Source organism: Leucoraja erinacea, chromosome 9, assembly GCF_028641065.1.
Source record: "Leucoraja erinacea ecotype New England chromosome 9, Leri_hhj_1, whole genome shotgun sequence".
NCBI classification, from domain to species: domain Eukaryota; kingdom Metazoa; phylum Chordata; class Chondrichthyes; order Rajiformes; family Rajidae; genus Leucoraja; species Leucoraja erinaceus.
The window spans coordinates 58,479,795-58,502,957 of NC_073385.1; the positions used below are offsets into that span (position 1 = coordinate 58,479,795).

The 23,163-nt window shown below is 45.8% G+C and overlaps 1 protein-coding gene across 1 annotated transcript in view; it reads left to right on the top strand.

The window, feature by feature from the left end:
* Positions 1-973: 973 nt before the first annotated feature.
* Positions 974-23,163, top strand: part of cdan1 (codanin 1) — a 123,874-nt gene continuing 101,684 nt past the window's right edge. Inside the window, exons 1-5 of the mRNA XM_055640901.1 lie at positions 974-1,084; positions 1,722-2,395; positions 5,638-5,862; positions 11,965-12,140; positions 16,788-16,882. Coding sequence (XP_055496876.1) covers positions 1,001-1,084; positions 1,722-2,395; positions 5,638-5,862; positions 11,965-12,140; positions 16,788-16,882 — 1,254 coding nt within the window. The 5' untranslated portion in view covers positions 974-1,000. The remainder of the gene's footprint in view (positions 1,085-1,721; positions 2,396-5,637; positions 5,863-11,964; positions 12,141-16,787; positions 16,883-23,163) is intronic.

Below are 23,163 nucleotides of genomic sequence, written 5' to 3' on the forward strand. Positions count from 1 at the left end.
GACAAGCCCCCTCACTGTCCATCTTCAAATCCAGTGTTAAAACACATTTGTACTCCCTGGCTTTTGACCATGCCTGAGGCTTTGCTTCTGTTTTTGGTGTTTTTGATGTTTCTTTATTTTACATGTCTTTTCCTACTATTTCTTTTGATTGTTATTTTTGGTGTGTATTAACATTTTTGTCAATGATTAGTGATGTACAGCACTTTGTTGCAGCTATGTTTGTTTTTAAAGTGCTCTATAAATAAAATTATTATTATTATTATTATTTAGCCTGGCTTTAGTGGTTTGTAAGATCTTAGACTGCATTATAACGGTTTCTGAGTACTTAGATGCTCATGATAAAATGTTGTTGCAGTGTGATCAGGGTTTGGAAATGCACGGCTAAGGCAGCAGCTTTCAATCTGCGGGGTTGAGGGAGATGAATGGAGCGGCACGGCTGCGTGGCTAGTAAGAAGTAGCGGGCCGAGTGGCGTTAGTAGGGGCTAGTACGGAGTAGCGGGGCCGAGGGGCTAGTACGGAGTAGCGGGCCGAGTGGCGTTAGTGGGGGCTAGTACGGAGGCGCGGGGCCGAGGGGCCAGTACGGAGGAGGGCCGGTGGCGTTAGTGGGGGCTAGTACGGAGTAGCGGGGCCGAGGGGCTAGTACGGAGGCGCGGGTCGAGTGGCGTTAGTAGGGGCTAGTACGGAGTAGCGGGCCGAGGGGCTAGTACGGAGTAGCGGGCCGAGGGGCTAGTACGGAGTAGCGGGCCGTGGCGTTAGTGAGGGCTAGTACGGAGGCGCGGGGCCGAGGGCTAGTACGGAGTAGCGGGCCGAGTGGCGTTAGTGGGGGCTAGTACGAGTAGCGGGCCGAGTGGCGTTAGTAGGGGCTAGTACGGAGGCGCGGGGCCGAGGGCTAGTACGGAGTAGCGGGCCGAGTGGCGTTAGTGAGGGCTAGTACGGAGGCGCGGGGCCGAGGGGCGGGGGCGCGCTCGGTGACGTGGGCGGGGCGGGAGCGCGCCGGGTGATGGCGGCCGCGGTGCTGGAGCTGCTGTTGCGGGGGGAGCTGGCGGTGACCGAGACGCTGCTCTGGCTGCGGCCGCCTGACCAGGTAATGGGGACGTCGGGAAAGCGGCCACTCTCCCTCCCCCCCCACCCACTTGGTGGAGCGATCGCCTTGTCCCGCCGCCGCCGCCGCCTCGGGCCCAGCCCGCGCAAACATCCCCGCGGATGGGAGGATGACGATGAACCGGGCGCCGACCACCGTGATCCCCGTCACTCCCCTCCCCGTCACTACCCTCCCCGCATTACCCCACCCCGTCACTACCCTCCCCGCATTACCGCTCCCTGACTACCCCCACACCACCACCCAACACTCCCCTCTCCCTGACTCCCCTCACCCTCTCCGACCCCCCACTCCCCTCGACCCCCACACTCTCTTCTCCCTGACTCCCCTACCCTCTGCAACCCTCCCCGACCCTCAACACTCCCCTCTCCCTGACTCCCCTCACCGCCCCCCTGCAACACTCCCCTCCCCTCCAGCGCTCGACCACACCCCCACCCCACCCCATCCCATCCCCTCCTCCTGCATTCACTGCTACCTTGTATGCCCCGTTGAATATCCATGCGCTCTCAGTCCTGGCAGTTTGTATCCTAATTAAACTCCCGTCCCTCCTAAATTACACCTTCAGTATTGCCTGCCTGCTTCACCATTCACTGAAACGGTCTTTCATTTGACTTTTCAATAGGACGTTGAATTGAGTGACAAGCTTTTGGTGTATAACTCACAGCAGAAAGACTTTGTACCTTACCTTCTAAATTTTTTGAGAGAACAGACAAACCAACTAATACCAAACGGGCCACCTACTCCTGCAAAGACATCCTCAGCCAAAGGACTGAAACCAGCAGTATGTTTTCAGGATGGGAACGAGAGTGGTGTGGCAGTAAGAAGGATAAGTAATTCACAGACCCCAAAAGGGCCTAAAGCACAGTTATTCCCAGACACTTCAAATAGTTCCTTCAACTCAAGTGCTTCTTTCCTGTCGCCTTCACCCAGTGGTTCCTCATTCTTCTCAAAGTCCAGTAATGATTTGAACCGTGCAACTTCACCTGTTAGCCCTGACCTCAGCAGTAGCACAGCACAGCGCTCTGGGGAGCGACGGCTAACTCAAAGAGCCAACCTTGGCCAATTCATCGTTCATACTGACAGCCAGTTTCAGCGACGTGCTAGGAAGAAGAATTTTGTCAATGCTGGTCGCCAAGGAGCTAAGGACTCGGGAAAGAGCCCAACCGAAGAGGATGGTATGTCATGGAATGCCAGCAGGAGAAACATGGAGTGTATCAACACTTCTCGGACTGCTACTCAGCTAAATATACATAACCTGGAAGAATTTCCTCCAGTGGGTGCAACTCCTTTGGGAAGGTATGAATAAATTAATTGATAGTTTTGTTAATATTAAGAATCTTTGCACTTGCTCCATCATTCATCAAAATTATAGACCATCCACTAGAGCAACATTTCAAGATTCATCAGAGTTTATTGTCATGTGTCCCTGATAGGACAATGACATTCTTGCTTTGCTTCAGCACAACAGAACATAGTAGGCATAACTACAGAACAGATCAGTGTGTCCATATACCATTATATAAATATATACACACATGAATAAATAAACTGATAAAGTGCAAATAACAGATAATGGGCTATTAATGTTCAGAGTTTTGTCCGAGCCAAGTTTAATAGCCTGATGGCTGTGGGGAAGTAGCTATTCCTGAACCTGGTCGTTGCATTCTTCAGGCTCCTGTACCTTCTACCTGAAGGTAGGAGGGAGATGAGTGTGGGGCCAGGATGGTGTGGGTCCTTGATGATACTGCCAGCCTTTTTGAGGCAGCGACTGTGATAGATCCCCTTGATGGAAGGGAGGTAATAGCCGATGATGGACTGGGCAGTGTTTACTACTTTTTGTAGTCTTTTTCCTCTCCAGGCGCTCAAGTTGCCGAACCAAGCCACGATGCAACTGGTCAGCATGCTCTCTACTGTGCCTGCATATAGTCCACATATCCCTTGCTTCCCTCAATATCCAGTAATCTTTATTCCAAATTAAATAATTGACTGAGACTTGACAGTGGTCTGTGGTAAAGAATTCCAAAGATTTGCCACCTGCTGCTTGAAGACATTTCTCTTCCTCTCTGGCATAGAGAGTATGACTGTCATCAAGTAGCATAGTCATAGAGAGACATCATGTGAAAACTGGTGTATTGGTCTATCCAGTCTGTGCTGATCATCAAGCAACCATTTATTCTAATCCCATTTTATTTGGCCTATATTTCCCAAAACTCTACCCTAGATTCCATCACTCACACATTAGGGCATGTCTTTAGGATGTGGGAGTAAATTGGAGAAAACCTGGTGGATACCCACACGATTCAATGGAAAGTGTGCATACTCCAGACAGGAATGGAGTGGGGTGCAGGGAAGAGAGGGGAGGGAAAGGAGTGGGGTGGAAGTGTTGCTGAATTAGTAACATAAATTTGGAGAATTTTAATGTTGAATTGTAAGCTACCCAAGCGAAATATGCAGTGCTTTTCCTCCAGTTTGCATTTGACCTATGACAATGGAGGAGTTAAAATGGCTGGAAACTAGGAGATCCAGAAGGTCTGGGTGGACTGAGCACAAGCGTTTTGTGAGACAGTTGGCGAGTCAACGCCTTGTCTCGCTGGTTAAAGGATGCCGCATCACGAGCACCGGATGCAGTAGAGGAGGTGTACGTGAACCTCTATCTCAGACGTGGGAGGACTGCTGGATTCCTGGATGCATGTGAGGGAGGAGGTATAGGGGGAACATGTGCTACATCTCCTGCGGTTGCAAGGGAAAGTACCTGGGAAGGGGTGATTTGGGTGTTAAACGATGAGCGAACGAAGGAGTTGCGGAGGGAGTGGTCTCTGGAAGGCTGAAAGAAGTGGGGATGGGAAGAATCGACTGGTGTGGGATCCATCTGTGACAATAAGGGAGGGGGAAGCCACATCTACGAAACAAAGAGGACATCTTGAATGTCCTAGAATTGGGAAAAACGCACATTGGGAGCAAATGCAATGGAGACGGAGAAATTGAGAGTAGGGAACGGAGACTTTGCAAGAGGCAGGGTAGAAGGAGATGTGGTCCAGATTACTGGGACTTGGTGACTTTGTAGTAGACGTCAGTGAATAGTCTGGCCCTGTGACCGAAATCAAGAAAGGGGAGAGCAGTGTCAGGAGATAGTCTAAATACATTTAAGGGCAGGGTCGAAGTTAGTGGTAAAGTAAATGAAATCAACAATGTCAAGAGTCAAGTTCTGCATGGATGCAGGATACTAATCTTGATTAGTACAGGTGCAGCTTAAGGATAAAGGGGAAATCCTTTAAAACCGAGATGAGAAGAACTTTTTTCACACAGAGAGTGGTGAATCTCTGGAACTCTCTGCCACAGAGGGTAGTTGAGGCCAGATCATTGGCTATATTTAAGAGGGAGTTAGATGTGGCCCTTGTGGCTAAGGGGATCAGGGGGTATGGAGAGAAGGCAGGTACGGGATACTGAGTTGGATGATCAGCCATGATCATATTGAATGGCGGTGCAGGCTCGAAGGGCCGAATGGCCTACTCCTGCACCTAATTTCTATGTTTCTAGGTGTCAGATGTTATGGGGACAAGGCAGGAGAATGGTCGGTTGGGGACGCTGCGAGTCAGCTGCCCTGCCAGTAACGTGTTCGATATTTTGACTTTTTTTGTATTTTTTGGTATGTCTAATTTTGTCTTGTGTGGTGGTGGTGGGGGGGGAAAGGGGGAAACCGTTCCTCAGTCACCCTCGACGGAGAGGCGACTTTTTCCATATTGCTTCTCTGCCTCCCCTCTCGCGGCCTAACAGCTTGGATTGGAGCGGCCTTTCTCGGAGACGGGCCCAGAGCTTCAGCAGCGGGCGCAGCGTGGACTTTTCCATCGCTGAGCGGGGATGAACCCTTGCCGGGGGTCGCCAGAAAATTCCTGTACCTCCTCGCTCTGTCTATCCAGGGACCCCATCATTCCTTCCAGGTGAGAGAGAGGTCCACATGCACCTCCTCTAACTTGATTTACTGAATTGGGTGTTCCCGATGTGGCCTCCTGTACATTGGCAAGACCAAGCGTAGACTCAGCAACTGTTTCACCGAATATTTGTACTTGGTACACTGAGGCCTACTGGATCTCCCGGTTGCTAACCATATTTTAACTCCCCTTCCCATTCCCATACTGACCTTTCTAACCCGGGCCTCTGTTGCCAAATTGAGGCCACACGCAAACTGGAGGAACAGCACCTTGGATTTTGCTTGGCAGCTTACAGCCTAACAGGATCAACATTGATTTCTCCATTTTTAGGTAACTAACCTGCCAAACCGCTGCCTCCTCCCTTCTTTTTCCCCCCTTCCCTGTGCCAGTTTTATCTTGTCATGATTATTTATTCAGTTTTATTTTTGAAAAAAATGTGGTGTCACATTTCCTGCATGACAACCTTCTTTAGATTTCAAAATGTATTCTATAGATCAATAATGTGAGGTCTATTTTATAAATGCAGAATATTTATTATCTTTCTGATTTTTTTCTGTTCTGTAATGTACCTTTTTGGGTCAATAATCATTTGAATTACATTTATTTCAGTAAAACAAAACCATCAAGAAGAATTAATCCTACTCCAGTCAGCACAGAGCGGTTGCAGTCCAGACCAAAGAAGTGTTTCACTTCCACTCCTCTGAGTCAACCATTGTCCTCCATGTACTCCACAGAAGCTACTTCTGAAACATTTGGAGCTAGTTCAGAGGGATTTAGCCCAACCGTATCTGCCAGTAACCTGCAGGAAGAGCGGGAGATGTTGAAAATTGAAAGGTATGTTGAACTCCACTTAACAACCAAGGGAAAAAATATTTGTTACTTCGTGCTTCTTTTAATTTTTGGTCTGTTTGGCTTGAGCAGAGGTAGAAGTCCAAATTTTTAATTCTGGACTCAGACTTGGATTTTAATAAACTACTGGCTCTGCCTTAACTTCAGTAAGTTTTAAAGCAGTACTGTTATTTTCCAAAAAATGAGCAATGTCAATATTTGCTGTGTTCAAGAGAGTCAAGATGATTTAATTTTCATATATACTCACAACAGAACAATGACATTCTTACTTGCTTCAGCTTAACAGGCCTGTAAACACAATACAAATAGATAAATGTAATCATCAAAATTACATATATATAAATAACTATATATTCAAAAATAAACAAAACCAAAGTCTGGGTGGTGTGTTGTTAGATGATATTAAAAGCATTTTTGAGGCAGATCTCTGATGGTAGGATGGTCAGTAAATGCAATGGTTGAGGTCTGGCCCTCTTAAAGGGCGCAAGACATTTTTCAGTTTGTCATCATTTGAAAATTCTGAGTGGAACTTTCCAATGGCTTGAAATGTATCAGCCGCATTATTAACTGAATGTCAAAACACTAATTTTCCAGAGATAGACAAAATGCTGGAATAACTCAGCGGGACAGTGGGAATGGGTGATATTTCGTGTCGAGACCTTTCCTCAGACTAGGGTCGAGACGTCACCCATTCCTTCTCTCCAGAGATGCTGCCGGCCCCGCTGAATTACTCCAGCATTTTGTGTCTTTCTTCGGTTTAAACCAGCATCTGTAATTCCTTCCTACAATACTCAATTTCCGGGCTACACCTTGAGGGCACGTTAGATTAATCTGATTTGTTGATATCATCCTGGGAAAGCAAACCTGATTTGTGTCCCATCAGCTACCTTAAACATTCATTTCCTCGCGCAGATCTACCATTGCTCTTCTGTGCGTCCTCTACAACATGGACAACAGCAATTTGCCAAAGCTTCTGATATGTGACCTTTCTCATGTAAAACAACAAGGCGCAGTGTGCGCATATGTCATTGCTTGCAAGTTCTCCTAGACAGGTACCAACGTACCTCTACTTTTGCTGTTGTTGACCAGAAATCCTTTCATGGTGTTATTGTAGGAATATCTTCTCATTGAAAGCAGTGGTTCAGGTGTTGGCACACAGTCTTCACAAAGGCATTTGTGGATGGCAAATTAAATCAAGTTCAAATTCAAGTGAGTTTATTGTCATGTGTCCCTGTATAGGACAATAACATTCTTGCTTTGCTTAAGCACACAGAAAATAGTAGGCATTTACTACAAAACAGATAAATGTGTCCATATACCATGATATAAATATATACACACATGAATAAATAAACTGATAAATGCAAATAGCAGAAAGTGGTTATTAATAATCAGAGTTTTGTCCGAGCCAGGTTTAATAGCCTGATGGCTGTGGGGAAGTAGCTATTCCTGAACCTGGTTGTTGCAGTCTTCAGGCTCATGTACCTTCTTCCTGAAGGTAGCAGGGAGATGAATGTGTGGCCAGGATGGTGTGGGTCTTTGATGATACTGCCAGCCTTTTTGAGGCAGCGACTGTGATAAATCCCCTCGATGGAAGGAAGGTCAGAGCCGATGATGGACTGGGCAGTGTTTACTACTTTTTGTAGTCTTTTCCTCTCCAGGGCGCTCAAATTGCCGAACCAAGCCACGATGCAACCAGCCAGCATGCTCTCTACTGTGCACCTATAGAAGTTAGAGAGAGTCTTCCTTGACAAACCGACTCTCCGTAATCTTCTCAGGAAGTAGAGGCGCTGATGAGCTTTTTTGATAATTGCGTTAGTATTCTCAGACCAGGAAAGATCTTCAGAGATGTGCACGCCCAGGAATTTGAAGCTCTTGACCCTTTCAACCATCGACCCTTTGATATAAATGGGGTTGCGGGTCCCCCTCCTACTCCTTCTAAAGTCCACAATCAGTTCCTTGGTTTTGCTGGTGTTGAGGGCCAGGTTATTGCGGTGGCACCATATGGACAGTTGCTCGATCTCTCTTCTGTACTCTGACTCATCCCCATCAGTGATACGTCCTACAACAGTGGTGTCGTCAGCGAACTTGATGATGGAGTTCGCACTGTGGTTGGCTACGCAGTCATGGGTATAGAGTGAGTACAGCAGGGGGCTGAGCACGCAGCCTTGAGGTGCTCCCGTGCTGATTGTTATCGAGGCTGACACATTTCCATCAATACGAACAGACTGTGGTCTGTGGATGAGGAAGTCGAGGATCCAGTTGCAGAGGGATGCGCAGAGACCCAGTTCTGCGAGTTCGGTAACCAGTTTGGAGGGGATGATTGTGTTAAATGCCGAGCTGTAATCAATGAATAACAGCCTGACATATGAGTTTTTGTTGTCCAAGTGGTCCAGTGCGGAGTGGAGGGCCAGCGAGATCGCATACACCGTTGATCTGTTGTGATGGTAAGCGAACTGCAGTGGGTCCAGGTTTTTGTCGAGGTAGGAGTTGATTTGCTCCATGATCAGCCTCTCAAAGCACTTCATCGCCACCGTCGTTAGTGCCACTGGTCGATAGTCATTGAGGCACGTCACCTTACTCTTCTTGGGCACCGGTATAATTGATGCCCTTTTAAAGCAGGTGGGGACCTCAGACCTCAGAAGTGAGAGGTTGAAAATGTCCGTAAAAACTCCCGCCAGTTGGTCCGCACAGGTTTTTAGAACACGACCGGGTATACCATCAGGACCAGGTGCTTTTCGGGGGTTCACCCCTCTGAAGGATTTCCTGACATCGGCCTCTGTGACTGAGACTGAAATACCATCATAGCAAATGGGGGATCGGGAAGGCACAGCAGTATTCTCCCTGTCAAAGCGTGTGTAAAATGCATTGAGCTCGTCAGGGAGTGATGTTACACCGACATTCGAGCTGCCTCCTGGTTTCGCCTTGTAGGAGATGATTGCATTCAGGCCCCGCCACAGCTGCCGAACATCTGTCTCGTCCTCCAGTTTGGAGCAGAAGTCCCTTTTGGCCTTTTTGATGGCCTTACCAAAGTCGTATCTGGACTTCATGTAGGCCACTGTATCATTGGAGGTGAATGCCCTGTGTCTGGACTTTAGAAGAGTGCAGATCTCAAAGTTCATCCAAGGTTTCTGATTGGGAAACACTCGGAAGGTTTTTGTAGGGATGCAGTCCTCCACACATTTCTTTATGAAGTCTGTAACGACTGTGGCGTATTCATTCAAGTCCGTTGCCGAGTCCTTGAACATTGCCCAGTCTACAGACTCCAAACAGTCCTGTAGTTGTTGTTTTGCCCCCCCCCCCCCCCCCCCCCGACCAGCTCTGTACTGTCCTCACTTCTGGGGAGTGCGCTCTTCAATTGCTGCCTGTAGGCAGGAAGAAGCAGCACCGCGGTATGGTCGGACTTACCGAAGTGAGGGTGAGGGATAGAACGATAGGCATTCTTGATGGTGGTGTAGCAGTGGTCGAGGGTGTTGGGTCCTCTCGTGCAGCAGGAGACGTTGGTGGAAGTTGGGGAGTGATTTCTTGAGGTTTGCCTTATTGAAGTCCCCAGCAATGGTGGTAAATGTCTCGTGGTAAGACATCTGGTGTTTGTTGACCACGGAGTGCAGCTTCTCCAGTGCCAGACGGACATCTGCCTGGGGTGGGATGTAGACCGCGGTCAGGATAACGGAGGTGAATTCTCTCGGGAGGTAGAAGGGACGGCACTTCACCACCAGATGTTCCAGGTGTGGAGAGCAGGAGTTGGACAGGACTGCCACGTCGGAACACCACGCAGAGTAGACCATGAGGCAGACGCCCCCTCCTCTCCCTTTCCCAGATGCCAGTGTACGGTCCATACGGTGGATAGAGAACCCTTCAGGCTGGACGGCTGAGTCTGGGGAGCTGGGGGTGAGTCATGTCTCTGTGAAACAGAACACAGAGCATTCCCTCAGCTCCCTTTGATAAAGCAGTCTTGCCCTTAAGTTCTCCACTTTCTTTTCAAGGGACTACATTAGCCAGTAGGATAGTAGGGATGAGGGGGCCGAAGTCCCCGGCGCTTCATTCTGACCCAGAGTCCTGCCCGTTGGCCACGTTTCCGGACACAATGGAGGCTTCCCCTTTGTTTCCAGGTACTGTACTTGCTGTACCTGCTGTTTCTGCGGACCTGCGCTGGAACAGGGAATCCCTCACAGACGGCAGCTCCAGCTCCGTAACGAACGGGGGGGGGGGGGTTCCCTCAAAGTCGGCAGCTCCAGCTCCGTTGTTCCTGGGAGATCCAGCCTGTCGTGTCTGGGGGTCATCCTGGGGTCTCCAGGTACCGTACCTGGGATCTTCAGTCGGGTCGGGAGTTCCACAGCCAGCGTGGGAAAGTTTAAAGTCCGGGGTTCCCGCAGCTGCGGGAGATCACGAAATTGCGAGAGCCTTGAGGTGCTCAAGCAGCTTGTCCGAAACGGCACTGATTTCTGCCGTTTTTCTGATCCAGGTAAGTTGTTGGAAGTTGTAGTTGAGCCTTTTATTTTTCCGGAACTCCGCAAAAGTCGCTGCAGGCAGGCGCCATCTTTCTCAGCCTTTTTATAGCAATAGCAACATCCCATGAGTTAATTAATTTGCAATATTAAAAAGATTTGACAGTAGATTATTTGCTGGAGATATTGAGCAAAGGTGGGCAAGTGCATTTAAGTTCATCTATGAGCTAGTAAAATGAAACCGATTTAAGCAGCTTGTTTATATATAAATATTTATAAATACATTTAAATATATTTGAGTATGTTTCTGTCGAGATTTATTTTGCTATTAATTCAGCTGCCTGGTTGACTTGTTGGCTGAACAGTCTACATTTGCCAATCAGGTTTTTGGTTTTGTGTAACTTAAACCTTCATGTTATATTGGATTTTCATTAAAATGTCTCCTATAGTGAGACACAAAATGCTGGAGTAACTCAGCGGGACAGGCAGCTACTCTGGAGAGAAGGAATGGGTAACGTTTTGGGTCGAGACCTTTCTTTAGACTGATGTCAGGGGAGTGGGCGAGACAGAAATAGAATGTAGTCGAGACAGTAAGACTGGTGGGAGAACTGGGAAGGGGGATGGAGTGGGAAAGCAAGGGCTATTTGAAGTTCGAGACAATGTTCATACCACTGGGGTGTAAACTACCCAAGCAAAATATGAGGTGCTGTTCCTCGAATTTGCGCTGGGCCTCACTCTGATAATGGAGGAGACCCAGGACAGAAAGGTCAGATTGGGAATGGGAGGAGGAGTTAAAGTGCTGAGCAACCAGAAGATCAGGTAGGTTTAGGCGGACTGAGCGGAGGTGTTCAGCGAAATGACCGCCGAGCCTGCGCTTGGTCTCTTGAGTTGACACCTGGAACAGCGGATAGAGCAGATGAGGTTGGAGGAGGTGCAAGTGAACCTCTGCCTCACCGAAAAGACTGTTGGGGTCCTTGGATGGAGTCGAGGGGAGAGGTAAAGGGGCAGGTGTTGCATCTCCTGCGGTTGCTGGGGAAAATACCTGAGGAGGGGGTAGTTTGAGTGGCATGGGATTATTTGATCAGAGAGTTGAGGAGGGAACGTTCTCTGCGGAAAGCAAAAAGGGTTGGAGATGGGAAGATGTGGCCAGTAGTGGGATCCCATTGGAGGTGGCAAAAATGTTGGAGGATTATATGCTGTATGCGACGGCTGATGGGATGGAAGGTGAGGACGGGGGGGGGGACTCTGTCCTTGTTACGAATGGGAGGAGGGGGAGTAAGAGCAGAGCTGCAGGATATCGAGGAGACCCAAGTGAGAGCCTCATCTGTAATGGAAGAGGGGAGCTACCTTTTCCTAAACAATGAGAACATCTTCGATGCCCTGTTATGGAAAACCTCATCCTGGGCGCAGATGCTGCGTAGACGGAGGTATTGGGGGTAGTGTACAGAGTCATTACAGTAAGCAGGGTGGGAAGAAGTGTAGTCTACATGGTGTCGTCTCCTACAAAAATATATGCTATAATGATTTATTTCTTCTCCACTTTTTTATGCTAATGTTTATAACATAAGAATCTCATCATAAGATTTGAATATTTTTGGATATAATGGTTGTTTCTGTTTTTAATTTTCATATTTTTTAGATCCAAGTTGATTCAACAGTCACCAGTCGTGGACCCAGCCACACCCATTAAAGGCCAGTATGGGAGATCCTGCAGTGTTATCTCTGACAGTTTTGTCGTGTGTGCTGATGTCAGCAAAATTTCTCATCAAAGGCAACTGAATGTGCTGGCTCAGTTGTATTCTGCCTGTATCTCTGGTAAGTGAAAACAATTTCAATGATGGGAAGATGAGCTTAATAACTAAATGTGAATTAGGAGCGGATTTAATAATTGTCAAAGCAGAATTGAGTGTGTTTTTGAACATGAAAAGCAGGTTTGTAGGATGATGGGATCTGGTTGGCAAATTTCACGAAGTGAACATGTCCAATGGTATATTTTTGTTGCGAGTATACAACTGAGTGCAAGTCTTAAGCTGAATTAGCTTTAAGATAAGATGGTGAACTGTAGTGTACAGGCATATGTTGGTTGCATGATGGCACAATATGTGTGGGAGAATATTCTGATTCAATCCAATAAAACTTCTAGTTATAAGTCTGAGTCTGAAGGAGGGTCCTGACCCGACACTTCACCTATCCATGTTCTCCAGAGATGCTGCCTGTCCCGCTGAGTTACTCCAGCACTTTGTGTCTTTTTCTAGTTAAAATCGTACTCATACTTTATTAGCCAAATATGTTTTGCAACATACGAGGAATTTGATTTCCCATACAGTCATAGCAATAAAAAGCACCAAGACACACAAAATACATTATAACATGAACATTCACCACAGTGACTCCTCCACATTCCTCACTGTGATGGCGAAAAAAAAGTTTGATCTCTTCCCTCTTTGTTCTCCCGCGGTCGGGGGCCTCGAGCCTTCCGTTGTCGGGGCGATCTTGGCTCCCGCAGCCGGCGGTCGGCCCCTCGGCGTTGGGGCGATCAAGCTCCCGCATCGGGGGGGATCTCAGCTCCCACGCGCCGGGCGATTAGACCCCGAGTCGAGACTAGTCGAACATCTTGCGATTGGAGCTTCCCAACATCAGTCTCTAACCAAGACTGCGAGTTCCTCGATGTTGAAATCCGCAGGTTCCCAGGCAAGGGATCGCAGGTTCCAATGGTAAGCCCACGGCCCCACAGTGGGGCTCAAAGTCAGTCTCGAGCAAGGCCTCCAGCTCCATGATGTTAGGACACAGGGCGACTGGAGGACGATTTGGAAAACAATCGCTTCTCCGGCAAGGTAAAAGATTGAGAAAAGTTTCCCCGCCACGCACATAAAACAAACCAGAGAACATTAACATATACTTTTTAAATACACACTAAAAATAACCAAAAAGACAAAAAGACAGACAGACCGTTGGAGAGGCTGCAATCGCTGACGGCGCCACCTGGAACTTTGTTCCATTCTATTTAAAATGCCAGATGACTGTAGGAAATTATTTACTCTGGATGTTTTTTATAATTTGTTCTTAATGTTGACTGTGCATTTTTTAAATTTCCTCTAATGCCATTGCTAAGATCAGAAACTAATCGTTCAGGGAATTTTGTGAAGAATTATTACGTTCTATAGATGAAGCAGAACATAGATCCAAGTATTTCCAATAAGCCAGAAACTTGGATGTGCATGATTGGGTTAATGTATGCTGAGCGTTTGTTGGCTCTGGGCCTATATCTGTTGGAGTTAAGAAGGATGAGGGTGGGATCTCATTTGAAACCTACCAAATAGTGAAAGGCCTGGATACAATGGATGTGGAGAGGATGTTTCCAGTAGTGGGAGAGTCTAGGACCAGAGGGCACAGACTGAGAATAAAAGGATGTTCCTTTTGGCAGTTGAGGAGGAATTTTGTTAGACGTTTCATTTACGTGAATCTGTGGAATTCATTGCACAGACGGCTGTGATGGCCAAGTCGTTGGGTATTTTTAAAGCTGAGATTGTCAGGATCTTGATTAGTAAGTGTGCCAAGAAAATGGGGTTGAGGGAATTATGATCAGCCGTAATTGAATGGCAGTGTAGACTCAATGGGCTGAATTGCCTCATTCTGCTCCATTGACTATCTGACCCAGTCTCCTCATGTATAATGTCAGACCACCATATCCTAATAATCTACATCACAGAAAACTAAAGAAAGTTGCTCTGAAAATAGTGGGTATATTGGTGGTCAATGTCCAAAATTCATTAGATTCAGCGCTGGAGAAACTCAGCGGGTGAGGCAGCATCTATGGAGCGAAGGAATAGGTGACGTTTTGTGTTGAGACCCTTCTTCAGACTGAAGAAGGGTCTCGACCCGAAACGTCACCTATTCCTTCGCTCCATAGATGCTGCCTCACCCGCTCAGTTTCTCCAGTATTTTTGTCTACCTTTGATTTTTTCCAGCATCTGCAGTTCTTTCTTAAACATTAGATTCAGCGCAGTTCCTTTGGCTTGGACTATGTCATGGATTACTACCCTATTTAAACAAAGATTGGTTCTCAATATCCTGCTGTCCCAGGAATCGGCCAAGTAAACCTTTTTGCACTCTCTCTTTGGCAAGAAAAGGATACCAAAGCTGCATGGACAACTTCAGGTGGGGTGTTGCCAAGTTCCTGTAGCGTTGAGGCAATACATCCTTGCTCCTATGCTCAAACCCTTTTGCAGTGAACAACAACGTACCAGATGCCTTCCCAATTGCTGTATGTTTTCCTTCAGTGATAGACATCCAGTTCTCATTACATCTTCACTTTTGCTAATCTATTGCCATTCAGATAATATCTTTCTGCTTTTGGAATCAAAGTGCATTTTAGTTAATTTGCCTACGTTACATCTCCAACTAGTTTTAATTGTGCTGCAGCCTTGTGTCACTGACAAACTTGGAGATGTTACATTTAATTCCTTCAACAAAAACTCTGATTATATATGGTGTATGGATTCTGCAACACCATTAATCATTGCCCTTTTATTCCAACTGTTTGTTTCTTCTCTGTCAGATATTTCTTAATCTACACCAGTATATTACCCCAATCCCAAAGAGTATTAATTTTGAACACTATTCACTTTTGTGGATCCTTATCAAAAGCATTCTGCGTCTAAATATACCACATTCACTGCCTTTTCTTATCTATTCTGATTATGTCCATTAAAAAACCCAGTTGATTGATTAATTAAGATTTCCCTTTGATAAGCCTATGCTAACTTTGTCCAACCTTGTTAATGTTTTTCAGGTGTCATGTTATTGAATCTTTTATGTTAATAATAATAATAATAATACATTTTATTTATGGGTGCCTTTCAAGAGTCTCAAGGACACCTTACAAAAATTTTGCAGGTAGAGGAAAAACATGTAAGGGGAATGAAATAAATAGTAGAGACATGACTAGTACACAAAGTAAATACAGAATTCAATACAAAACACAGTATGAGGCAATTAATGCACAGATGAAAAGGGACGGCACGCCTTGAGTGACTGTGGCTGTAGCAGAGGTGCGGTTGTGGAGAGAGATGAAGTGGGATCTGTTGGAAAGGTAGGAACGGAGCCAGCTGAGTGCAGAGCCTTCAATGCCGAGGTCCTTGAGTCTGGTGAGCAGGATGTTATGGTTCACTGTATCGAAGGCTGCGCTCAGGTCGAGGAGGATGAGGATGCTGAGGGAACCAGTGTCAGCAGAGGTGAGGAGGTCGTTGAGGACTTTGAGGAGAGCAGTTTCTGTGCTATGGAGGGGGCGAAAGCCAGATTAGAGGGGTTCAAGTAGGTTATACGCAAGGAGGTGGGAATGAAGTTGCGACGCAACGATACGCTCCAGGGTTTTTGAAAGAAAGGGGAGGTTTGAGATTGGGCGGTAGTTAATGAGAGAGGAGGGATCAAGACCAGGTTTCTTTAAGATTGGTGTAACAGCAGCAGTTTTGAAAGCGGAGGGGACAATTCCTTGGGACAATGAGGAGTTGAAGAGATTAGTGAGGTAGGGGCAGAGAACGGGGAGGCAGGACTTCAACAGGGGAGTGGGGAGAGGGTCGAGGGAGCAGGTGGTGAGTTTGGAAGAGCTGATGAGTTTGGAGATTTCAATAGGGGTGACCAGGTCAAACTGGGAAGGAAGCAGTGTGGAGGAGGGGTAAGGAGGTCAGTGGAGATGTTGAAAGGAGGGGCCTTGGTAGGTGGTGGAGTAGATGCTGGGGAGTCGGGTACAGGGAATAAAGATTGATAGATGGTGCTGATTTTATCAGCGAAAAAGTGGAGGAATGAGTTGCAGAGATCCGGAGTAGAGGTAGGGAGAGTGTTTGCTCGAGGCTTGAGGAGGTTGCCCACTGTGGAGAAGAGGGTTCTGTGGTTTAGGCAGGGATCGGTGAATATGGAGGAGAGGTAGGCAGATTTTGCAGCAATGAGAGCATCTTTGTTAGACACTAGAATTGTACCCACTGTTGACGTTATGGTCTCTGGACTGTGACTACTTGTTTTAACCTTTGTGAAAATAGTATAGTTGCTTATAGCATTCTCTAATCTAAAGGAACTGCTCAGAATCTAAAGAATTTTGGAAGTGACCACGAATCCTTTTAGTTTCTGTGCTGCTTTCTTAAATTCTCTGGAATGCAAATTATCATGTCTCTGGGAATTTGTACGCCTTTATCCCCATTAATTTTCTTACAACTGTTTCTTTACTAACCCTGCTTTCGCGTCCTTGTCCAGGAATTTACTGAACTAATGTCTCAGTGATCTGAAATTAGAATGCCATTTTCACTGGTGTAGTATTATGGTGTTATTTTAAGAATGGAAAATAATAATTTTGATTATTTGTGGGTTTTAAAGTGACATTCATTCATACACAGGGAGGAAATGCCTGATTCCTCCAGGAAAAGGCTAGATAGATGAGAGGCAACAAATGATGTATTTTTCTCATTTCAGAAAATTTAGTGCCAAACATTTTTTTGGAGCTGTTCTTTCTGCTACAGCTGTTGACATCCAGGAGAGGAACATCAGTAGACGATTTGGAAGATGACGTGGAATATGCTCCTGAGACAAAATGTAAGAATTGTGCAGTGGGAGGATGTAATAATTATATTGATATACGCTTCACTCCAAATGCAATCATGTTAAACAAACTCTGGAATTGCAGAGAATTGCAGGGGGGGGGGGGGAGAAAGGAAGAGGCAGAGACTGTGGGCTGTGGGAAAGCTGGGAAGGAGAGGGGAAGGAAAGGAAGGAGAAAGCAAGGACTACCTGAATTTGTCCCTTCCCACCCAAACCACCCCCTCCCCTGGCAGTTTCCCTTGCAACTGCAGGAAAGCTACACTTGTCGCTTTACCTCCCCCCTCGACTCCATCCAGGGACCCAAGCAGTTTTTCCAGGTGAGGCAGAGGTTCACCTGCACCTCCTCCAACCTCATCTATTGCAACTGCTGTTCCAGGTGTCAACTGCTCTACATCGGTGAGAACAAGCGCAGACTTGGCGATCGTTTCGCCCAACACCTCCGCTCAGTTCGCAATAACCAACCTGACCTCCCGGTGGCTCAGTACTTCAACTCCCCCTCCCATTCCCACACTGGCCGTTCTGTCCTGGGTTAGAGTGAGTCCCACCGCAAATTGGAGGAACAGCACCTCATATTTTGCTTGGGTAGTTTACACCCCAGCGGTATGAACATTGACTTCTCCAATTTCAGGTAGTCCTTGCTTTCTCCTCCCTTCCCCTCCCCTTCCCAACTCTCCCACAGCCTACTGTCTCCGCCTCTTCCTTTATTCCCCCCCCCCCCCTTCCCGACATCAGTCTAAAGAAGGGTCTGGACCCGAAACGTCGCCTATTCCTTCGCTCCATAGATGACCCGCTGAGTTTCTCCAACATTTTTGTCTACCTTAATAATAAATATAATACTTTTGAAGTATAGATATTGTTATTGTGCAAGACAGACAGCAGTCAGTGTGCACACACAGATCATTTAAATGGCAGTGCCAAAACAAAGTAATCATTGTGATCTTGATAACATAATGGAAAACGTGAATAAGGACATCAAAAGGATAATGCAAATCATATGTGATTGTGATTACAGATTTATGGTTTTGGATCCAAAGGTGTCAGCCTTGATAAGATGCAATGTGAAAGGCATTAGAGACCAACATGAATACAAGCAGGGTTCATGGGGCAGTTCTTCTGCTATCTTCAGTGCATTGCAATCACAGACCTCTGCTGAGAATGCAGTTCACAGCACGAGTCTGAAAGCAGAGCCTTTTCTGGGGCAGATGACTGTCTGCAGTGAGAAACAGTGTGAACAGCAACGATACTCTGCTCACCAGCTGTGCAGCTTGCCGTTAATATTAAATGTGTTGATATCCTCCCAAAGTTTCAGTTCCCTCCCCATACTCTAAAAATGTGTGGGTTAGCAGGTGACCACAGTAAATTGCCTGAAGTTGTAGATGAATAATGGAATCTAAGAGTGGCGGGAGAGTATGGGGAGGCTAAAATGGGTTAGGATAGGATTAATGTAAAATTAAACGCTTGTTATTCACCAAGGACTCAGTGGGCCAAAGGGCCAGGTTCGGTGATGTGCCTGTCTAAAGCTGTATAAAAACAGGCTCTTACCATTCTGGCAGTGGTTTTTCTATCATTTACTTTGGTGGGGTAAAGTTGGGATGCTTGTGGAAGTTCACCATGTGCTATTGGATCCATGAGAAGTTGCAAGTGCGGGTGAACGGTGACCAGTATACCGTTGATCAAGAGGCTGGTGAGCTCCACTATCAGTTCCAACTTAGATCTTAGCAGACGTGTCCATTATTTCTAATGACATAAAAAACGGACTGAAATATCTTTCACCAAAGTTCTGTTGTTGAATTCACAATAGGAGCATGTAATTGGAACAGACTTGTTTAAAATCATAGCAAAATGTAGATGCTGGCACTCTGAAATAAAAATGCTAAATGCAATTTTGTTCGCTGCCTCAAAAAGGCAGCCAACATCATCAAAGACCCACACCATCCTGGCCACACACTCATTTCTCCATTGCCATCGGGAAGAAGGTACATGAGCCTGAAAACTGTAATGTCCAGGTTCAGGAACAGCTTATTCCCTACAGCCATCAGTCTATTAAACATGACAACAAATAAGCTCTGAACTACAACAGACTTATTATTATTGCACTATATTTGTTTGTTTATTGAGTATGTGTGCATGTGTGTATATATACACACTGAACTTTTTTTCTCCTGTTATGTACTATGCTTACATATTCTGTTGTGCTGCATCAAGTAAGAATTTCATTGTCCTATCTGGGACACATGACAATAAAACATTCTTGACTCGACTCTAAATGCTGGAAATAATCAGTAGGTCAGCTGCATCTTTGGAGAGAGAAGCCATTAACATTTCAGGTCAAAGATTCTTTGTCAGAATTGCGAAATGAAGGAGAACAAATTAGTCTTAAGTTGCAGAGAATGTGGGTGATGGATGGGTGAACAAACAGAACATTTGATAGGGTGAGGCAAGACCCTGGTGATAAGTTGTTGATTTAGTCATCTGGTTAATGATAATGAAGACAGCAAGAGGAAATATGAAAAGGAACATGTGAAAGCTGTGCCATGTAGGCGAGTGCTGCTGGAAATGCACGGTCAGTGGAAAGAGTAAAGCTGAGTATATAATATATGGATGGATACACTCTAGCAGAACTGTCCAGTTCTAATGCAGATTTTAAGTATACAGACCTCCAAAATCCATTTAAAAAATCCATCCATCCCATCTTCTGTAGGGGCAACAAACCATTCTCTTAGCTCCTCCTCTCAGCACACCTTCGGCTCACAATGTTTGTGCTGAACATGATGCAAGTTAAATCTCTAATCAAATCCACTACATTTGGTGTTTAAGAAGGAACTGCAGATGCTGGAAAATCGAAGGTACACAAAAAAGCTGGTGAAACTCAGCGGGTGCAGCAGCATCTATGGAGCGAAGGAAATAGGCAACGTTTCGGCCCGAAACGTTGCCTATTCAAACTGAAGAAGGGTTGCATATTCGTTGCCGAAACGTTGCCTATTCAGACTGATGAAGGGTTTCGGCCCGAAACGTTGCCTATTTCCTTCGCTCCATAGATGCTGCTGCACCCGCTGAGTTTCTCCAGCTTTTTTGTGTACCCACTACATTTGGTGCTTGCAATATGATCTCCTCTCTTTAAAGAAATCAAAAGTAGATTGGATGACTACCATGTCCAGTCTACAGGTTCAACCCTGGCCTTCCAGTGTCCTGTCACTTTAAATATCCATCCGACCCTTGCTCTAAACTGTTTGTGGCCTCCTGCGCTATTCTAATGAAGCCCAAGTAATCTTCAAGAACAGTTCTCTTTCATCTGGGCACATTGCAGCTTTCCAGACTTGGTACTGAACTCAACCAGTTGAGATAACTTGCTTGCTCTGTTTATATCAGAACAATTTCTTTGTGTAGCTTGTCTATTTATTATATTTACTTAATTTCTTTCTCTTCTGCTACTGCCTGATTTGCTGTACATTTCACAGTTTTTTCCTCAGGTTTTTTGTTTTCTCCCTCTCATAGTTCCAGCAGAAGGAACGATGTTAAAGCCTAAGCATAAGTCTCGGTGTCTCTAATTTCTTTGGTGACTAATCTCTGATTATAACGTATAAAAATCTCGACAAAATATCTGATCTGTCAGGAATGCACTGCAATTTTTATTTATGTCTTAAACTGAAGCCCTATCGTTCTTGTCAGTTGATAAAGAAGAGCAAGGGAGCTCCTTGCATTTCCTACTGTGGCCAACACCACAAAACCAATTATTTGATCATTGTCAAACTGCTGCTTTATGGAGCTTGCATATAAATTGACTGATGAATCTCACTCGATACAATACCATCTACATTTCCAAACAACCTCCACATCTGTAGGGATGACTTGGTTGTGAAAGTACAAGATAAATATAGGTGTTTAACTCGTACTTTTTCCTTTGCCTAAAGTTGTATTTTATTTTTCAGTTGTGGATGTGCAGTATTTCAGAAGTATGCATAATTGCATCTATTTTGCTGTCAAAGTTCTGGAAAGACAGTTCACGTGAGTTACTTACAGTATTGTGCAGGTTGGTCAATTTGTTTCAAATTTTGGATTTGATCAAGAAAAAGTAAAGACAATTAGGAAAGAAATGGATACATTTACAAGGGATTTTGACAAGCATTAGATGGGGAAGGTGTGGAGGGGTGCAGGCCTAATGTAAGCAAATGTGATTTGCATAGCTAGGTCTCACGGATTAGCAAGGACAAAGTTGGCTGAGAAGATTAGTTTTTGTGCTCTATGATTCTATGATATATAGCACAGAAGGCGGCCATTTGTCCGATTGTATCTATGACAGTCACAAAATGACTGCCGTATTACCCGGCGAAGAAGGCATACCTGCGTCGAAGACACCCCCATTTTGAGTTGCTACATTTTGAAAAAAGGCTGGCGGGTCAGGATCAAGGGTTTGGTTCAAGGAGGCAATGAGGACCGGGGAACCTCCATCTTCACCTATCCCACAATGCGCTGTGCCGTTCAGGTCTGAGGGACGGGGACTTCCTGGCTTAGGGAGATCACATAACGGGGAGAGAAAGAGCTCGGGACAGGGCAGCCAGCCTTCCACCCAGTAACCAACCACCACCACCACCACCAGTTGTGCCTGTGCCGAAGGACACCGTGGCTGGCTGGCGGGCAGAAGGCGCTGAGGTGGTGGCCGGTACTGCTGTTTGGTCCCGGTGGCCACTCGCAGCCACCTGAGCTACTGAGTGAGTTGCTGGCGTAATCCCTGACCTCCTTCTCAACGCTCCTGCCCTCCCCGCAACTTTACCTCTGGTGGCCCAGCCAGGTTTGCTACTTTGTGCAGCCCAGGCTGTGCTGATCCAGGCCAGTCTCCCCACGCGCTGTGGAAAGGAACTCTTTCGTTCTTGATGTTGCTGTACCAAGGGATAGCCAAGTCTATTTGTCTTGGCTAACAACCTAACCTTCAGCCTCCAAGACGCAAGTACATTTTCGGGCATTATTTTAGGATAAAAAATAGCGTCTTCTTCGCCAGGAAATACGGTATTTAGAGGATTTACACTCAGCATCTCCTAGCCCAGAGCCTTTTGGGGTGAAGAAATATCAAGTTCTTATCCAGGTACTGGTGGTAAGAGGAATGAATTAACTTATCTGAAAGTATGAAGCTCTTTATGGAGTAGATTTATAGATTTGTACAGAATGGAAACAGGCCTTTCAGCCAACTACATCTATACCAGCCATCATCTAACTATACTAATCCCACTTGCCTGCATTCATTTAATATCCTTCTAAACTTTGTCCGTTCATGTACCTGCCCAGAGGTCTCGTAAATATTATTACTGTTCCTACCTCCACCATTACCTCTGGCAGTTCATTCGTGAAAAATTCACCCCTCAGATCTCATAATCTCATGACAAAAAGAGAATTAGGCCATTTAGCCAATTGAATGTACTCCGTCGTTCAGTCATGGCTGCTCTATATTTCCCTCTCAAACCCCATTTTTCCGGCCTTCTTCCCATAACCTTTAACACCCTTACTAATCAAACACCTGTCAATCTCAGCTTTAAAAATACCCAAAGACTTGGCCTCCACAGCTGACTGTGGAAATAAATTCCACAGATTCACCACCCTCTGGCTAAAGAAATTCCTCCTTATCTCCTTTCTAATCGTATGTCCTTTTATTCTGAGCCTGTATCCTCTGGTCATAGACTCTCCCACTAGTGGAAACATCCTCTCCGCATTCACTCTACACCTTTCATTATTCGGTATGTTTCAATGAGATTCCCCTCATCCATCTAAACCTCCACGAGTACAGGCCCAGAGCTATCAAATGCTCACGACACATTAACCCTATCATCCCCAGGATCATTCTTGTAAATTGCCTCTGGACCCACTCCAACGTCAGCACGTCCTTCCTCAGATATGGCCCCAAAACTGCTCACAGTACACTAAATGTAGGCCGACCAGTGTTTATATAGCTCAGCATGCCATTCTGCTTTTATATTCTTGTCCATTCGAAATGAATGTTAACAATACATTTGCCTTCCTTACTACTGATTCAACCTGCAAATTAACTTTTGGGAATCCTGCACCAGCACTCCCAAGTCCCTTTGTATCTCTGAATACTGAATCCTCTCCCCATTTAGAAAATAGTCTACATCTTTATTCCTACTACCAAAGTGCAAGACTGCACAATTTGCCATGCTGTATTTCATCTGCTATTTCCTTGTCCACACTACTAAACCTATCCAAGTTCTTCTGTAGACTCCCTGCTTCCTCTACAACTACT